This window comes from Bubalus bubalis, chromosome 14 (assembly GCF_019923935.1).
Source record: "Bubalus bubalis isolate 160015118507 breed Murrah chromosome 14, NDDB_SH_1, whole genome shotgun sequence".
In the NCBI taxonomy this organism is placed as follows: domain Eukaryota; kingdom Metazoa; phylum Chordata; class Mammalia; order Artiodactyla; family Bovidae; genus Bubalus; species Bubalus bubalis.
The window spans coordinates 41,107,914-41,126,356 of record NC_059170.1 but is presented as its reverse complement, the minus strand read 5'-3'; the positions used below and the strand labels follow the sequence as shown (position 1 = coordinate 41,126,356).

The 18,443-nt window shown below is 57.4% G+C and overlaps 2 protein-coding genes across 4 annotated transcripts in view; one reads left to right on the top strand and one right to left on the bottom strand.

Moving 5' to 3' along the window:
• PYGB (glycogen phosphorylase B) overlaps nucleotides 1-1,946 on the top strand; it is a 35,778-nt gene extending 33,832 nt beyond the window's left edge. For both annotated transcript variants that reach the window (XM_044927960.2, XM_006041717.4), the window contains one exon: nucleotides 654-1,946. In XM_044927960.2, coding sequence (XP_044783895.1) covers nucleotides 654-806 — 153 coding nt within the window. In that variant the 3' untranslated portion in view covers nucleotides 807-1,946. The remainder of the gene's footprint in view (nucleotides 1-653) is intronic.
• Nucleotides 1,947-4,075: 2,129 nt separating this feature from the next.
• The window catches only part of ABHD12 (abhydrolase domain containing 12, lysophospholipase), a 53,491-nt gene continuing 39,123 nt past the window's right edge, over nucleotides 4,076-18,443 (bottom strand). The window contains exons 4-13 of one of the 2 annotated variants that reach the window (XM_025264117.3): nucleotides 16,612-16,731; nucleotides 14,229-14,259; nucleotides 12,833-12,878; nucleotides 10,676-10,805; nucleotides 9,824-9,861; nucleotides 9,298-9,377; nucleotides 8,083-8,165; nucleotides 6,375-6,489; nucleotides 5,655-5,782; nucleotides 4,076-4,713 (exon numbers count right to left, since the gene is read on the bottom strand). In XM_025264117.3, coding sequence (XP_025119902.1) covers nucleotides 4,674-4,713; nucleotides 5,655-5,782; nucleotides 6,375-6,489; nucleotides 8,083-8,165; nucleotides 9,298-9,377; nucleotides 9,824-9,861; nucleotides 10,676-10,805; nucleotides 12,833-12,878; nucleotides 14,229-14,259; nucleotides 16,612-16,731 — 811 coding nt within the window. In that variant the 3' untranslated portion in view covers nucleotides 4,076-4,673. The remainder of the gene's footprint in view (nucleotides 4,714-5,654; nucleotides 5,783-6,374; nucleotides 6,490-8,082; nucleotides 8,166-9,297; nucleotides 9,378-9,823; nucleotides 9,862-10,675; nucleotides 10,806-12,832; nucleotides 12,879-14,228; nucleotides 14,260-16,611; nucleotides 16,732-18,443) is intronic. The other variant, XM_025264118.3, reaches the window with a different exon arrangement.

Sequence of the window (18,443 nt, the reverse complement as noted above, 5' to 3'; positions counted from 1 at the left end):
ACACGTTGCCAGCTGCAGAGTGACCTGCAGCTCTAGAGTGGAGCTGGCTCTCCTGGCCCCGGGTCCCGCCTCTGTGTGACCTGCAGGAAGCGGGCACAGCCAGGGGGGCCTCTCGGGAAGACTCAGCTCCTGAGCTCGGGGAGGTGATGGGATGTCATAGTCCGTGCACCTGGCCAGGGATGGCCGCAGGAGGGGACGTTGGCGATGGGGGCGTGGCTGGGTAGTCACTGCCCAGATCTGTTAAAGCAGATTCTTGGACACGGCCCGAGGGGCTTGTATCTAACCATCCCCCTCAACTCAGGAAACAGCTCTTGAAGTCTCCTCCTGAGACAGGACAGGAGAGGGCCTGGGAGGCCAGGTGACCCTAGGCTCAAGGAGGTACCCTAGCTTCCCTTCCAGGAGTGCCCTCCTGGCGCTGGATGCAGTCTGGGGGTGAATCCCCTCCTGGCAGGGTGTCTGTGCATCGTGTGCACTCTGCCCTGGCGGGACCCCTCAGGCTCCAGACCCTGTCTGCTCACCTGGAAGCTTCCTGGTGGGTTGGCCCCCTTCCCAGTGAGCTCTGAGCTTTGAGGGCCTGCCTTCCGTCAGGCTGCCCAGGGCTAAGCGCATCTGGGAACAGACCAAGGTCACTAAGCGCCTGCCTCCCTCTGCAGAACCCCAAGGAGTGGACCAAGAAGGTCATCAGGAACATCGCCTGCTCGGGCAAGTTCTCCAGTGACCGGACCATCACGGAGTACGCCCGCGACATCTGGGGTGCGGAGCCCCCTGCCCTGCAGACCCCACCGCCCAGCCTCCCCACGGACTAGGCCCCAGTCTCAGGACCAGCTTTCATCCCCTTGCTGACTGACTCTGCCCGTTGTTTCCAAGCATTTTCCTAGTTCTCTGCTTCTTTCAGTGCCGCTTCCAGGAGGGCTAGGGGAATCGTGGTGGTGGCTTTGAGGGGCTGGGGTGTGGAGATGCCCCCTCATTGCCTGCCGGAGAGCAGGTCCCAAGCACTGACAGGGCTCGCCTCCCCCCCCCCCCACCCTCCAAGATGCCCACTCAGCTTCCCCACGGCCTCGTACAAACCTGTGTGAGCTCATATTCAGTTTTGACCCTTTGCATTCTGGGGTCCAATCAGGTAGCCGTGACAAAGCTTGGGCAAGTGTATTTCTGCAGCATGCGGGCTGGCCATCCAGTCTCTCCCAGCCCAGCTCTGCCTCCTGGCCATGCTGGCAGGGTCCAGTGTGCCAGGCCGAGTCCTTATAACTGCCATGTGGGCACCCGACCTGGGGTTTCCAGATTGAGCAGATAGCAGGGCCCCAGGGGAACCGAGGGTGATACTGGGGAGGACGCCTGTGTCCAGCACCAAGGGCTTCGGTTAGGACAGGCTGGCTGGTGCAGAATTGGTTTGATTTTTGCTTTTTCGAAGATTTTTCACAAAGAAATGAAACTAGCTGAGGTCTTTCCTTGTTTTAGCAACGGAAAATAGCACTTCTGAAGTTTATGCCAGGGGAGGCAGTGCTGGAGTTTCACTTGGGGTCCCCACCTAGCTGGGTGAGGCTGAATGCCCAGCCCTCTGCGAGGCCTGCACCCTCCCTGTGCCTTTCAGGCAGGAGGCAGCAGGAAAACCTGGTCTGGAAAAGGACTGGTGGGCCCAGAGGGGAGCCTACCCTCCATTCTACCCAGACAGCAGGCTGGCACCAGGGATGGCGGCTGAGTGGTGGGAAGGACGAAGCCAGGGAGCAGGTGGGAGCTCGGGGCGGAAGCTTCCGGAGGCTCTACAGCCTCACATGCCGGACCTGGGTGGCTCGGGGCTCTGCTCTCACCCCACCAGAGCTGGGGGGCCTGCAGTCGCGCCCCAAGCACCCATTGCTGCCCGCCCTTTAGGCCAAGCATGACCGTCACCGTGCCCTTCGCTGTCACTGCCTTGTGTGAGAAAGCGATTAAATCTGCTTGTGCTCAGATGCTCTGGCCTCTGCCTGTCTCTGCACCCAGGGCGCTGTGTGTCCCAGCCGGGATACACTATGGCCCACCACTCCGGGACTGGGGACAGGACGTTCTCTCACCCAGCTGCTGTGGGACTCAGAGCCCTGGGAGCCTGAGTCATCAAACCCAGCACTGGGAAAACATCAGCTGGGTGTTGGCGTTTTGGGTGTGAATTGTACTGTTCTTTTGCACCTGTCTTTTGCCACCCACTCCTGGTCCTGGGAAGTGGAACTCCTGGGGACCAAATCATTCCCCTCCCCAAACTGTACGGCTGCAAGTTAAATCAAAAACTCAGCGAGATGTGAACTCAGGGCTCAGTGTTACCCAGAGAACCCAAGTGTTGGGGGAGGGGCACCTGGTCTCAGGTCTGGGGCACCTCCCAGGACACTCGCTTCCATAGGCTGTGACCACAGATCAACGGTGGGCATCTCGAGCCGTTCCTGACCAGACTGACTTTGTGACTCAACAAAAGGTCAGTCCCACTCCACAGTTTCAGCTGAGCTTCTTGGACTGAGGTAATAAGCGGAGACACCCCCAAGCAGAGACATGTAGACCTAATTACCTGAAAGGTGTCAAGGGCGGGAGCTACTTGCTCAGCAACCTTGTTATGCTTTATCTTCAGGCTGTCAGACACCTGTAAAAATACTAACAGCTTGTATTTTTACTTTATATTCTACTTTATCCTCCCCACCTACCCCCCACTGTAAAATCTGAGGCAACTTACACAGACAAAAGATAAAGAAAAACAGGATGAAGACTTGAGCGCAGGCAGAGCGGGTGAAGTGTAGATGGTCTCAGACAGCCTCACTGGTCAGGACGAGCAGGGGACGTGGCTCTGGGCTGCGGGGCTGCCAGGAGCCCCATTGACAAAGCCCAAGAAACCCCAGGGGGCTGGCCACACGGGCTTTGTGCTTTAGTTACATGAAGGCAGTTATCAGGTCAGGATGGGTGTCCCAGAAAGCCAAGGGGATGTGAAGCTGAGGCCCAGGTGGCTGAGAATTGCCATGGGCAGCTCTAAGGTGTTTCGAAGAGGGTGTAGTCTCCTGTTTCTGGGCCTCCAGTCAGTTCACAGCTGCTCACAGGCCAAGGGCAGTGAGTAAGAGAAGGCAAATAAGCTCCTCCCCACCCCGGGAAATTTCGGCACTGACTCCAAAGTGTCAGAGCCTAAGGATCTAGGGGAGGAAGTCCTGCCTTTAGAAGGTGAAAGTTACTCAGTCATGTCCGAGTCTTTGCAACCCCTTGGGCTATACAGTCCATGGAATTCTCCAGGCCAGAATACTGGAGTGGGTAGCCTTTCCCTTCTCCAGGGGATCTTCCCAACCAGGATCAAAACCAGGTCTCCCGCATTGCAGGCAGATTCTCTACCAGCTGAGCCACAAGGGAAACCCAAGAATACTGGAGTGGGTAGCCTATCCCTTCTCCAGTGGATCTTCCCAACTCAGGAATTGAACCAGGGTCTCCTGCATTTCAGGCAGATTGTTTACCAACTGAGCTACCAGGGAAGCCCAAGGAGAGAGTTGGGTAAACAAAAGTCCTCCGCCTGAGACCAGCCCTGTACTGTATGGCGTGCAGCCCCCTTAGAAAGCCACACACCATCTCTCTCTGGGGGTGAGAGGGGGGCGGTGAGTGGGCACTGGCGTTGTGCGTGGGAGGTGGGCTTGGCCGAATGCCATGACCAGTGAGTGAACGAGCTGACACTCCCAGGGCAGAATGGGAGTCCCTGGACTCCAGCAGCCTGAGTCCTTCCACGAGTGATCAGGGGCTCATCCCAGGTCTCTGAGTGAAACCCCACCACCCATCCATCGACACAGCAACATTCAATGAGCCTGTTAACCGTAAGGTTGAAAGGCTCACTCACAAAGACCTGGTTTTAGGAAAATGCCATCTGCCTCACCAGAGAAGACAACCTCCCCATGAACACGCCACGCCTCCTTCGACACAACACCCCTCCCCGCGGGACCTCGGTGTCTGCAGGAGCAGGAAGAAAGCCCGCAATCCTTGGCCTTACAGAGCCACCTCCTCCTCACATACGGTCGGGTTCTGAGAGTGGCCTGGGGCTGTGGGCACAGCCTGGACACCACTGGAGGCAGCACTGAGAAAACAGACAGACCACCACCACGATTTTATTCTTAAATAAATGCTCAGTCTAAGGTCTGGTTAGGCAGACAAGTGGGTGGACATCAGAGGAAGGCAGATCACCGGCCCCTCCCCGGTGGGGAGCAGCGGGGCAGCCCAGGGAGGCAGGGACACCGAGGAAGGCAAGCAGGGTGGGCAGGGCAGGAGGGGCTGGTGGAGCCATGAGCGTCCATCTGGGGGGAACAGAAAGAACCCACGTTCGCCCACATTCTCAAGGGTGGTGCCAGAAAGCTCAGCGTGGTCCCAAGACCCCTCACCTCCTGTCCCAGGCTCCCCATGCCTGGCTCAGGAGGTATGGGATTGACTAGCCGATAGCCAGAAAGTTCTGTCACTGTCTTCCCAACAAGCCCTCGGGTTGAGGGGCAGCACGAGGTGGAGAGGGCCACATGCCGCCTCCGTGTGGTCCACAGAGACCCCCTGCTCCCCGCCACCCAGGGCGGTGCCACAGGTCTGCCAGGGCCTCCCCTGGAATCCGTGTTCCCTCTCCAGGCGCATCTCCGGGGGGCCGGGCTGGCAGGAGGAAAGGGGGACGAGGGCAGAGGCCTTCATGCTCCCGGGCGGCGAGCAACTCAGTGCTGGCGTCCCGGTTCCGACTTCCCCAGGAACTCCCTGGAGCAGAGGAGAACACCTGTCAGCCAAACCCCTCCAGGCCAGATCGGAGACCCCACCTCCCACGGTCCACCCGCAGCCCACCCGGGAGGCCGTAATGGAGCCCTGAGGACCACACTCTGCCTCGAACACGCTGCGAGGCAAATGGGCAGGGCGCCAAGGGCAGTGCCAAGTCCCGACACGGAGTGAGGGCAGGCCACTGCACCCTGGCGCTGGAGGGTTCTCAGATCACATGTTCTGTGATGTGTGCCTTTTACAGGGAAAACCACGGTCCCAGAGCAATACCATGCTCCTACCATCCCCTTAGCAACACACATTCCATGCGCCAAGAAACGTCAAAAACACAGAGCTCTGCCTCTGGGACTTCGAGGGCCTCACATACCAAGTGGAGTTCCCCAGCACACATTTCTCCTAGGGCTGATTCCAGCAGCTGGGGCTCAGCAGAGGCCCTGCAGTTGGGACGTAGTGGCGGCCTGCACCCCCGAGTGGGAGGCAGGGAGTGTCTGGTCCATCCAAACCCTTCCCTCTGCCACCTGGTCACCCTCGTTCCCAGGCTTGGAACAGGTGGCTGGGCTGCAGCCCACGTGCTGGCCCAGGAGTCTGGCCAGCGCAGTGCAGCCAGGGGCATGGCCTCCCTCCCTGAGACAGCTGGGGACCAACAGGCTTTGGGGGAGCTGGCCCAGACCTGCATCACCCCTACCACATACACCCTGTGCAGGGGCAGTGACCTGACGGGCCTGTGGGAGGGGACGGGGACCTGAGGACAGCAGCTGTGGCGTCCTCACTGCTCGACCACACAAAGGGGACCACAGCCCGGTAGGCCACATGTGCTGACACCGGACCCCCCTGACCAGCCCGACACGGCTATCCCAGCTGCGGCCGCAGGGGCTCGCCCAGCTCCCGCATGCCATCCTGCATGGCAGGTGACGGTAGCGCCTCACCTCAGGATCCGCGGGAGCTCGGGGCTCTTGTAGATGTACTTGTGTCTGTAGCCGAGGTCCGAGTGGAAGGGGATGAACTGAACCTTAAAGTCCCGGAAGCTGCGTGACGGCGCGGCGATGTTGTAGAGCTGGGGGAGGGAGAGGAGGGTCGGCGTCCGGGGCCTGGGGTGACCTGCCTCAGCCACAGGACCCTCGGGCCACCCCTCGAGACCCTCTCTGTCCTCACCCCGTCTCGAGACCAGCCTTCCTCAGGGGCCCTCAGCACCCTCAGGCCACCTGCCCCGGGATGCCACGGTGGCCTGAGTGCCCAGGGCAGCCTGTCGGCTCTGTCCCAGGGCTGGGTGGGCCGTATGCCTAGGTCAAGGCCCATCTACAAGCTGGCTCGGGGTCTGTGGCACCCCAGCCCCCTCCTTCCAGCCCAGGATGGCCAGGTCCTAGGCCCAGACCTGTTTGGAGGCAGCCTGGGCCCCCTGCCCTTTAGCCTGTCCCTGCCCCTCACCACCGCCACAGTCAGAGGGTGCTCCCTCCCACCGTACTCCCACCTACAGATCTGGCAGCAAAGGCAGATGCAGCAAAAGCAGATGCAGAGGCCCCACAGTGAGAGGATGTGCTCAGACATCAGCCCAGAGGCAAGAGAACGCGTGAGAGCGGTGAACCACCAACCTCCCCTGCCTTCTCCCTCACAAGGGGCCCGGCCCGCAGCGGGACCCTCTTCCACACCTGTCTGGCCTGAACACGAGTCTGCCCGACGCCCACCTTTCTGCCGAGCTGGAAGGGCACGACCGGGTCGTCCTCGGCATGCAGGATGAGCAGGGAGCAGGAGATGTGCTTCACACTGCGGGAGGCGGAGGGAGAAAGGCACTGGATGGCCAGGACGGGCTGGGCCTCCCGGGCTCCTGGACTGCCGGCAGTAGGGGCCAGTGAGGGAGCCCTGCACCGCAGCGTGGAGCGGCTCAAACTGCCAGGCACTTTTAATACAGAGCCAGCAGCTGATTTCTTAGATGTTTCCATCAGTATCTGTTTTAGGTGACAAGTGTCAATCAAATCTAGAGCTCAATTCATTCACCAAATCGGGTCCCTAAATATTTCCTGGAAATTTAAAAACAAAACAAAAAAACTTTGCCAGTACACTATTCTTAAAAAATTACAAAATGATATTTACAAACTGAGTAATAGGTGGGCCAGGAAACTTACTGCAAATGAACATTACTGGACATCAGCTGGCAAAAGAGCCACCCTCTAATTTCTCTTTTGTGTATATGACATTTAATTCCTGAATGTTTCAAATAAATGAACATTCTCAAGATGGTCACTGAATCCAAACCCCTCAGCAAACTGCCTACCGAAGGACAGGCTGCAGGACTGATGGGCCCTGGACGCTCCTAGCTGCCCCTCCCTGAGGCCGCACGGGGAGCTGGTGGACGCAGCACACGCCTGCTCCTGGCGATCTCAAGCTGGACTGAGGCTTCGCGTGGGCAGCCCCAGCGCAAGCCTGGCCCTGGCGGGACCAGGCCTGGGCGTGCGCCCAGCCGTCTGGCAGGCTGCCCTGCTGCCAGCGGCACACAGACCACCCGCTCGCCACATTCTACTCCCAGGGCCAAGTGCGTGCTGGTGTGCAGCGCAGTCTGACATTCGACATCTTTGCATAACTTCCACCCACCAGGCTGGTCCTTCACTTCTCCAACTCTTGAGGCCTGGCTCACATGCTGGCACCTTGGCAAGTATTTGGGAACAGACCTTCCCACCAGGTAGGGGCTCCTGACTTCCAGGGGGTGAGGGACGGTCAGCCCCCCAACACTTCACACTGGCTCAGCTGGGGGCCAGCCAAAGGGTGACTTTCTCACTGTCGTCATTTTTAGAGAAAATCCAGTTTATTCAGGTAATTCTTCTTTTAAAAATGTAGATTTTTAAATGCTAACTGAATATTCAGATAAAATTTTATTTTAGAATAAATTAAAGTCCATGAAATAAAGATATCACAAAGATAATGTTAACTGAACTAGAACGTTGTTCAAAGAAAAAGTCCTGAAATAGAATATGTAACTTCTGGTTCACCTAATAGAAATACTTTTAACATTAACCTTCAGAACATCTTTCCATAACCAAACACAAATCAAATGGCTAAGGCAAAGTCATTTTTTGAACAACAGTTACTATTGCTGCTTTAACACCTGTTCAAGAGTTCTGGTTTTGACAAATAATTTTCAAGTAAAACAGTTCTATGGACCAAAAGATATGGTGTTTCCCTATTTCTTTAACTCTACAGTCTTTCCACCTTCCTTCTTCCCTTCCTCTACCTTTATAGAGATGTGTTGCTTAGAAAAGACCCCTACATGTCCAGAATCCCACCCTCCTTGGTTAACATGACTCAAGATGCTTATTCTGAGGGTTCTTGGGGTTCTTCTAAATTCTCTCCCACAGTACTCACTTTTCATCATTTGCAAACTGAATTCCACTGCTTGTGATGGGATCAAGGAAGAACCAGTCAAACCCAGGGAAATATCGATAGATCTGGAGGTAACATGTAGACAACAAGGAGAGAATCAATCACTACACCCCCATGGTGGGGGGTCACCCCTGCTTCCAATCAGGTGGCCCCAGAGCTGGGCGGGGATGGGTAGTAATATACCCCCATAGGGGCCGGGGTCACCTCTGCTTCCAATCAAGCTGACTGGTGGCCCCAGAGCTGGGGGGATGGGCAGAACTATACCCCTGTGGGGCCAGGGTCAGGCCTGCTTCCAATCAGGCTGACTGGTGGCCCCAGAGCTGGGGAGGGATGGGCAGTAATATACCCCCATAGGGGCCAGGGCCAGCCCTGCTTCCAATCAGGCTGACTGGTGGGCCCAGAGCTGGTGGGCAGGGTTGGGCGGGTGGTGGGCAGCTGTCCTGCTATCCCTCCCACCACCCTCAGACTCCCTTTTCAAGAGGCCCCAGACTGGCTGCGGGGGATTGCCCACAAACAGGACTCCCACACCCAAGACTCAGAGACCAGGCTTCCCACACAGAACAGGCCACAACCCCCAAGAAAACGGAGGACCATGTGATTCGGGAGAAGAGCAATATCAAAGAACACCCAACAAAGGATTCTTCTGTCTGTAGCAGGCAGCATGAGGTCAGGCAGGCCGACACGGCGCCACTGGACACACAGAAGCAGTGGGAGGAGGAGGAGGGAGCAACAGGACACAGAGGGGCCCCTCTGGGCCCAGCCTGCAAACAGAGGGTCTCAGGCCTTGAGGCCAGCCAGTGAGGACCCAACAGCAAGGGGTTCCCACCAAGGGTTCCCTGGGGTGCCCACCAGCTCCACTCCCAGCCCGCACTGGGCCCCAGGGGCAGCAATGCCAGGTGGGCAACCTGTGCCATGAGGCAAGGCCTCCTATGGGTCTAGCCGCCCTCAAACAACCTGACTGTGACCACACCCTTCTACCTGGCACGAAGCTATAAATATCCTGAGTGGCTCTGCAGTCAGGCCAGTGCCCAGAATTAAATGAGAATTAACTTTCATAACATCTGTATTTATTAGAATACTTAAATAATTTTTATGACAATTTACTTATATGCATATTTACTCATAGTCATTTTCATATGTTATAGCTATTATTTCCATTATATACATAAGTCCATCTTTAATAAGCTCTGTACTTGCCACTGAGAACGGATGGCTCTTGGCTTCTTCACGGATATTAGTGAATGGAGATTCCAAGATGAGGGCATCTGGAGGAGTCTCTAGATAAATAAGACCAACAGGGAGCTGGGAGGTGAGCAAAAAGCCCCAGTGGGACACTCCTCACGCCACCACCCCCTCGACAGGACCATGGACCCCAAGTGCCCACCTGGCTGGCCCTGCCCCTCAGGTCCTCCCCTGGGGTCACGTGAGGGAAGTAGTCTCAAGGGGACCCTGAGAACCATGTCTGCCGAGGCTGCCTGTTTGGAGCCCAGCCCCTGTCAGGGTGCCGCCAGTTGCCAGAGAATCTGGGGAACAGGGTTGGGCCCTCGGGGGTTTGCTCAGGCCCCCATTTCAACGCCCAGTTCTTGTCTCACCACCCCGCTCATCCACCACCACCCACTTCACAAGAAGCTGGCAGGGCCTGGAGCACAGCCGGTGCCCAAAGAGCCCTCCTGCATGGGAGCCGGGCCACACCTGTGGCAAAGGACCCCACGCAAATGCCTACCTCGCTCACAGAGGCGCCGCACCAGGTTTGTGGCCACTCTGGAAAGAGGGAAAAGTTCAGTTGGATCATGACAAAAACTGTTGCAGACGAGACTGTTCCTGGGGAAGCTAGGACTGTCACGGTGACGGGCGGGGTTTTGGGTGGGGGTGCGCAGGGGCCCGGCAGCCAGCCCCTCCAACAGGGACTCTGTGATGGGACCTCCACGATCCCAAGGCACATGCTGCGCCTCACCTGGAAGGGCCCTTGTGGGCTGCACAGCAACGCCCCAGCTCACACCCGGTCCTACAGACACAGATGGGAGGGGCCCCTGAAGGGGGCAGCACCTGGACTCTGCCCGGCCTAGGCCTCCTGCCTTGCTAGAACCAAGCTGGGCAGGTCCAGGCAGACACCCAGGGTGGGAAGGCCTGCTCCCCTCTGTCCAGGGCTCACTCTCACCCAGGAGGGCCAGTCCCAGACACTGCCCAGCCTGTAGGCAATGTGTCCCAAGGAAAGGCAGCAGGAAAATGGAGGTGCTCAAGATGTGGGGTGCCTTTACACCGGCCACATGGAACATCAGAGTGCTTCCTCTTTCAGCAGATGGAACAAGGGAACCCCAACTGCTGCCTCCCCAAGTTTTTAAGTAATGACACCACGTGTGGGCCAAAAGGCCCGTGCTCCTGGATGCGCTGCATAGCACAGCCACGCTCAGCGAGGCCTGGGGAGCCGAAGTGCCCTGCACTGTGGGGCTCCATCCCCGGCCCCCACCAGGACAGTAATGGAGGCTCTAGGACGCTGGGGGCCCCTCAGGCAGCCTGGGCTGGAGAGTCACCCGTGAAGACCTGCTCCTATAAACGCCATGCTGGGAACTCTCACCCGGTGCCGAGAGAATGGCCCCAAATATACACGGGGTTGTCTCCACTTCGCACTTTGATCCAGTCAAAAACATGGAGTGCATCATACGTCATGCCCCGCTCCGACGGCGTTCCTACTGAGTCACCCCAACCTGAGAAAGCAGCATCAAAGAGGACATCACAGGACTGCAATCTCAGTCCCCCCCCTGCCCCCATCTCAGCAGAAGGCCCAGGCCATCTGGGGCCTCAAGTCTCAGCCAGGCCAGCTCGTTTCTCCCAACTCCTCAGCCATCGCAATCTCTGAACCCAATCACCACCCTCACCTGAGTCTCAAAGAGCAGAAGCAGACAGGATGGTCGGACCCGCAGACCCCTGGCACTGGCACCTGGGGCTTGGCCAGGCTCAGCCATTGATAGTCCGGCCCGCCCCAGCCTTGAGCCCAGCCCCGGCTCCGTGGCCCAGCTGTGAAGAGGCTTCAGGATGAGCAGATTCCAGGCTCAAGGCAACGCTGACCCACAAAGGAAGGGGCTCCTAGCATCCTGTTTGCATTACAGAGGAAAGCCAACTAAACTCTGACCTCCCACGGGTCCTTCCCTCCAGATTCTAGAAAAGTCAAAAGTGACTGTCATTTCCAGCAGCTCAGCAGTGAGTCATCATCAAATGATCTGAAAATACCACAAGGCTCATAGAGAGCAAGTCCTGCAACATAAGCAAAACCTAGAGGCAGGGGCACCACAGGCCACCTCCCCCAGGGCATCCCAGACCCGGATTAGCGGAAGAAGCCAGTGCCAGGAACAAGGCCAGAGGGCGGGCTCAGGGCACCAGCGGGGGCAGGGACAGAGACAGGGAGAAACACAAGAGAGATGGAGACAGGGGGAGACAAATGAGAGAACAAGACGGGGACAAGGAGCCACAGGCAGAACTTTGGTCTCTTGTACAGCTTAGAAAGGAAGAGACTCAACAGGAACTGAAAAGAGGAAGTGTTAGATGGGATTTTATTTCTGTTAGAAGCACAGGAAGGTGAATAAGGGAGAGGGCTGCCTCCTCACTGCCCTGAGGTTCCAGTAGCAGGGGCAGGAGGGAAAGATGAGCCTCCTTTCGGAGTTTCTTCAACCCAGCACCTTCCTCCTAACAGAACACTCTTTCACAAAAGAACCAACCTGCACCCTAGGCTGGTGGAATAATGGCACTCAAAGACGTGCACGTCCACACCTGGAAACCCGTGCCTCTGGAACCTCACACAGCAAGAGCAGTGAAGGGTGCAGAAGGAAAGAGGCTGCCAAGCAGGGGACCCCGGACAGGACAGTGTCCTGGTCAGCATGAGCCCCAGGCAATCCCAGGTCTTTATGAGCAGAAGGGACAGAGTCAGGGCCAGAGTAATGCAGACGCAAGGGGCCATAGGCAAGGAACCAGTGTGGCCAGGAGAAGCTGCAAGAGGCCAGGAACCTGACTCTCCTGGAGCCTCCATCGTGTCCACACCTTGACTCATCCCAGTGACTAAAGACTTGGAACCTTGACCACCAGTGCTTCAAGATAGTTCATCCGTGCTGTTTTGGGATATTACATTTGTGGCAGCCATGGCAGCATCAAGAGGAGACTCTCCCAACGTGCACACCCAGGCGATGCCAACAGCTGCTGGTTCTGTGGGTGTGAAGCCCCGCCTCCCCCCAGCCAGGGTGAGCTGGACAAGAGGCCTCAGCCCTACGTCCTGTCCAGGCGAGGGCTGTCTGAGGCACACATCGCCACCACTCTGCTCCCCGGTGACACAAAGCATCTTCCTCACGCAGCAAACTGCGGGAGGCAAGGAGAAACAGAGGGACGAGAAGAAGAGTCCCTCTTTCCTGTCTCCGTAACTTCAACAAGACAAGCTCTGCTGAGCATGAAACAAGTCCAATACCCAGCTGTGGGGAAAGTCTGAGTCCCACAAAGAGGAGACAGCGCCTTTGACATGTGAAAGGGGCTGGCAGCGGGTGTGTGCTGGGGTTCCAAGCGGCCATGCCTACTATCTAGGGGAGGATGCATGCAGGACGCACAGCCAACGACCCGGACCCTCCACTACCTCCACACGCTGACAATCTCACAAGGACCACAGGTCACGGCAGAGCCACCAGCCTTTCAGAGTGACACGTGGCCACCCCACACCAACCTCAAACAGGCGGGGGGAGCAAGGAACCCTCACCTCTGTAGTCAAAGGTGACCACGTGGTAGCCGAGGGAACTCAGCACCTGGAAGTGAAAAGCAAAAACTGAACAATGCGGCTCTGACTAACCCACCTGACCTCACTCGAGGGAACTCAGTGAAGGCCATCACCTCACCGCCCCATCCTGCCACTGTGGGACACTCAGGAAGGTGGAGGCTGGCCTGAGCAGCACCCGTGCCCTCTGAGGGGCTTGTAGGCTGATGGCTGTCCAGGGGTTGCCAGGGGTTCTGACCACCCAGAGACCCAGGAGGAAGGACCCTGCAGTGTGGACTCCACACCTGGTGACCCTTAATGCAACCCAGCACTGTTCAGATTTAAGCTTCCACTGAATTTTTCTCACTTAGAAGAAAAAAGTCTCTCAGGAGTAGGTGACTGCTTGCATGAAGTCACTATTCACTGTCCCACCCAAGCCCTGGCTGGGCGTGCTCAGAGCCACGAGGAAGCTGCCACAGACACCAGTGTCACCAACCTGAGGTGCGCTCCCGTCCCCGAGAAGAGCGCTCGGCCAGGGACTCCCAGCCCCCACAGGACCTGCACCCTCCGGAGCCACAGCTGTTCAGTCACCCACCCCACCCCTGCCTGGATCCAAGTCGCTGCAGGGAACCAGCCCTCCAACAGCCCAGAGCTGTCCACGGGGTGCTGGACAGACAGCAGTGCCCACATGTCTGACTTGTTCCTCCGGCCCTGTTCCCAAACACAGATCCACCCAAGAGGAGGGCGACAGGCGTGGTGGCCCCAGACGCTGCATCAGCAGCACGTGTCAGCTCGAAGACCCACACACCCTCTGATGACAGCCACATGGCGGGGAGGGTTTGTGTCCCCCCTGGGGTCCCGCACCCAGACACCTGCTTCCACCACGTTGGCTGGGAACCTGCGTCAATGGTGCCCTGCGCTTGGTGGATACAAGAAATCCCAGTGCTGGCAGAACTCCTGAGCCACAGCCCAGAGGACAGTGTAGCTCTCGGGCCCCTCAGTGTCCTCCCGTCATTCCCTATGTGAATAAGTAACTTTACAAACAATTGCAGATCACTTCACGTTAACTTGTTAATTTCTGGCATACGAGCCACAAAGTCCATTCATCCTGATCTTGGAAACTATCCCCAGAGGCAGCAAAATGGGAAACACTCCATGAGGAGATGTCCGTAAAAGGCAAGATGAAAAAGACCGACAACGATTAAGTCAGATTATTAGGGGGAACTCCGTTCTGTTCATGACTCCTGGAAAGAACAGCCAGAGGCAGTAGGCGAGCAACGCTCTCTGTCCACACAGTGAGGGTGGGCACTGCCCCGTCCATCTGTCCACTGCATGGGCTCTGCTGTGTGCCATAGCTAAGGGCACTGCTCTCCATCAGACGCCCTGAGCCGACCTCACCTACCTTGTAAAGCTCCACCCGGTGGTCGCCGCCTCTAGATCGTCAGGGAAAGGAAACAAGAACAGCTGTTAGTGCATCTTCTCAGAAAGGAGGCCTGGGATGAACACTGCAGCATCCGGGCACTTAGAGCCTGGTCCCCAAATCCATGCGGGAGGGTGACGGACAGGTCACCTCCTCCTCTGGGCACCTATGTGGCTCCCCGCTAGCCTCCACAGTGTGGTGCCAAGCAAGGGACCACCTGAGCACCGTGGGGATGTTTCTTAATTATTACCTCATCTCTGGTTTGACTAAGGTGGCAGAACCTAGGAAACACAAAGGCCCCTCGACTCCCCAGTGTCCAGGACCACAGGTGAACAGAAGGGACGCCCGTCCTCGCTGGCACGTATACCACGGGGAAGAGGCCACAGGCACCTCCTGCCTCAACCTCCTCACCCACAGAGCCACCGCCAACCTTCAGGGTGCTCCTCCTTGGCTGTTCACACCCCACCACCTGGTCATCTGGCTCTTCCCCACCTGCTCCTGAAAGTCTGCTGCTGTGCCTCCCACCACGCCATCCTTCCACACACGTGTGCCCGTGGGCAGATGCTGGGTCAGAGCCGCCATCGTGATCCAACAGCTGCAGAGAATCTCCCAGGCCCTCACCGGCCGCCTCATGCCCACCCCTCTTCGGGTGAGGCCTGTCTGCCTCTGCCTCCCACTTCCTGCCCAGATGCTGTCCGGCTATTCCCTGCAGACACCCTGAGGGGGACAGGGCTGCCTGCTGAGTGGGAAGCGCATCAGTGGGCAGGCTCTCCCTCGACAGACTTCTCCACTCTCTCCCTTCCTCATAATGAGCATTTGGGCCATTTCGGGTGTGTGTGTGTCCAGAAAGTGTCCTCAGGGGAGGAGAGAAAAAGATGGAAGAAGAAAGCCAAAATAACCCAGAAATAAATATCAAAGGGCTGAGTTTCAAGACTGGAGAGAAATAATGCAAAATGTTTTCAGTTATCTTTGCAAGACTTTGTCATGGTTCTTTTGTAAGATCTCCAGTACCCTACCCTGAGCAGGAAGAGGGGTTCAGAGCATAACGGGGTCTTGGGGCATCCTTGGGGTCCAGGCCTCAGGGAGACACGGCTCCTGCCGTCCTGCCTAGACGGGGTGGCCATCAAAAACTGCACGCTATGCTGTCCTTGGGGACGTGGGGGCAGGGGGCAGCAAACCTTCAGTCACAAGACGCCTTCCATCCTGAATCTACAGGCAGACTTTGTCTTCTTTACCACGTGACTGGCACTGCTCACAAAGAACGCCCAACTTCCCTCATTTATAGAAAGAGGCTACAGGAGCTGTTTGTAGTCATTTGCTCTTTGTAAAGCGGAAGAGAAACCCGCCACATCTTGTCCCAGACAACGGGGAAGCGGGCTGCCAAGGGCGTGCTGAGTCAGCAGCTCAGCACTCCGCTCTCTGGGCTCAGGGTGTCCTGGGGGCCATGTCCCGGACATCCTGCTGACCCTCTGTGCAGCCCATCTGCCCAGACCCTGCCTGTGGCCTGCTCTGTCCCCTTGCCAGCTCTGCCTGTGAACGGACAGGCCCCAGCCTGGCCCCACGGAGCCTGCCGGCTCTCGTGCAGATTCCTCTCCTCTCAACAAGGCTGCCATGAAGGCTGGAAGGAGCCCTCTTTAAACAATGGGATCCAAACCTGCAAGTCTGAAAGACGTCCACTGAACCTGCCCTTGAAAAGCTCCCGGGATGACTGTGGGTAAGGACGGCTACACGGGGACACGCTTCCTCAGTGGCCCAGTGGGATGTGCTGGCACTGCCGCCTCAGGGCTGGAGGTACCTGGCCTGACAGCGTGGCAGGGCAGCCCCCCGGACAAACTCGTTCCTGACTGCTTGGCTGCGGTCTCTTCGTGTGCCCCCAGGAAATGTGCCTCCTGTTCCAGAGGGCATGCCTGACGGTGAAAAAGTGTCCTCACCCCAGGATGGCAGATGATAGACGCACAGGGGCAACTTCCCGGGCACACCGTGGCCTTGGAGGGTCTCAAAGCCTCCGCCAAGGGGCCGTGCTTCCTGTCCGCTGAGGAGCCTGGGTCCCTAACCCAGGAAGAGCAACACCCCCTGGCTGAGGCTCTTGGTTGCTCAGGCAGACACAGCTACCTCCATTCTCACCCCAGGCACGAGCTTCTGACCAGGGCTTTCTGGACATAGCTGCCAACTTCCATTCAGCCGGCGGTTCCCAAACAAGCAGGCCCGGCCCACCTGGCACGCAGCCCTGTCCTGCTCTGGGCCTGTGGGAACAAGGGTTTACAACCACCTCTCCCAAAGCCCAGATGAGCCCTGGCTTTCCCCGAGCTCTTGGGTTGCCCATGCCCAGGTGTGCCCTCTCTCCCTGCAGCGGGCCCCTGCTCACCTGGTGCCCGCGTTCCCATGCAGGTACAGGATGATCGGGTGGCTGGAAGACAGGGCATCCTCGTACCACATCTGGTCCTTCCCCTGGGCATTCTTCCACCAGACAGTGGGGACCGTGTGCCTGGAAGCAGCAGCAGAGGGGAGCAGCAGGTGACACGCCCGCAAGCAGGATGCCCATGGCTCGGGACAACTGAGCAGAGAGCAGGAGGCTGGGGGGGGCAGACCCCACACTGTGAGGGCAGCATCTGGCAGCTGAGAACATTTTCTGACTCGCAGAAGGGCCCCTCTTGGCCCCAGTAGCTTGCCCTGGCAGCAGTGACTCCATCCATAGAAAGGGGAAGCTGTGTGAGAGAAGAACCCTTCTGGCTGGGTCAGAGCACGGAATGGGCACTGAGGCTGTCCCACATCCCCTCACACTCGCCCATGTTTATAAGCTACATGAAACTGCACCCATGAGTACACAGGACAGTACCATCTGTCATACGTGCTAATTCAGTTAACACTGGTCTATACAGGCTGACTGGAAGCCTGGCTGTCCTTAAAGCACCATTTCTAACACAGAGCCTGGCCACAGCCATCATGGCATTAGACTAACCTCTGCAGGAAGCATCACAGGCCCCTGTAGGCAGCCCGGATTCTTGCACACCTGGCCAGGCATGCAGACACTTGGTCTATGTAGCCAAACCCTCCTTCCGAGAGGTGCTCTGGTTACCCTTAACTCAGGACACATCAAAGTCACTGTTCATGACTTTGAACAGTGACTTAAAAACAGTGCATGGCTGATTTCTTCTTCTCCAGGTCTAAGTGCCAGCATCTCATTTCTGATGTGTGTCTCTGACCATTTCACAGGATCGCATTTTGGGTAGTTCTGACCACTGCAATTACCATTCTCCCATAGTTACAAACCTGTGAGACAGAAAGGTGCACTTGGCAGATGCTGGGAGCTGATATGCCTCCAGGAGCCAGCCTACCCGAAACTCGGAGCTCTGAAAAAGGCCCTGGCAGCTCTCCATCCCTGGCCTCCACCCCTGCCAGGCAGAGAAGGAGCTGTTTCCCCAACTCCTTGGCCGTGGGAAGACCTGGCGAGGCACCAGGGAGGGCAGTTGGTGAGCGGAGCGGCTGCCGCCCCAGGGCCCACGCTGCCGTCGGAATGGCACTGGGTGTAGACGTGGGTGGGCAGAGGTGCTCACCTGCACACAGTGGTGGTTGTTCCCGGAGACCCACATGGTCATCACCAACACGACCTTCACGGGTAACTGCCCAGATACCCATCCTGTCACATGACTGCTCTGCTTGAGAAAGAAGCCTGGCTGAACCCACGTCTTCAAAGCACAGATCCTAGTAACTGTCAGGAGAGCTGCCAAGTCCCCCAGACAGCTCTGCACAGGACACGCAAGCTTGACTGAAGATGGACACACAGAGCAGCCCACATGCACACACTGGCCCTGAATGCTCCACTGAATCACACCAGAAATGACCACAGACAATCCCTGCTTCAGCCACTCAGAATCAGAGCCTCCTTCTCATTTTTGGGTCTTCACCCAGGACGCCCTGGCCTTGCACAGGGGAGCAGTTCAGAGCATTTCCCTCAGAAGCTCCTCCCGGGCACAACAGTTCTCCTGAGTCCAAGGAGAGACTCAAAGCCACTCCTGAGACAAAGAGACGCCACAATAGGAAAGTCAGAGTCTGTTCTGGTTCCATTGATCAGAAGCACCCACTTGTCCATGGGTGTACTAAATCGTACTATGAAGAAAGGCCAAAAAGTCACAGAGCTTAGATCCAAACCTAAATTTATGGCTAAAAAAAGTAAATACTAAGAGAAGAGCAAACGGC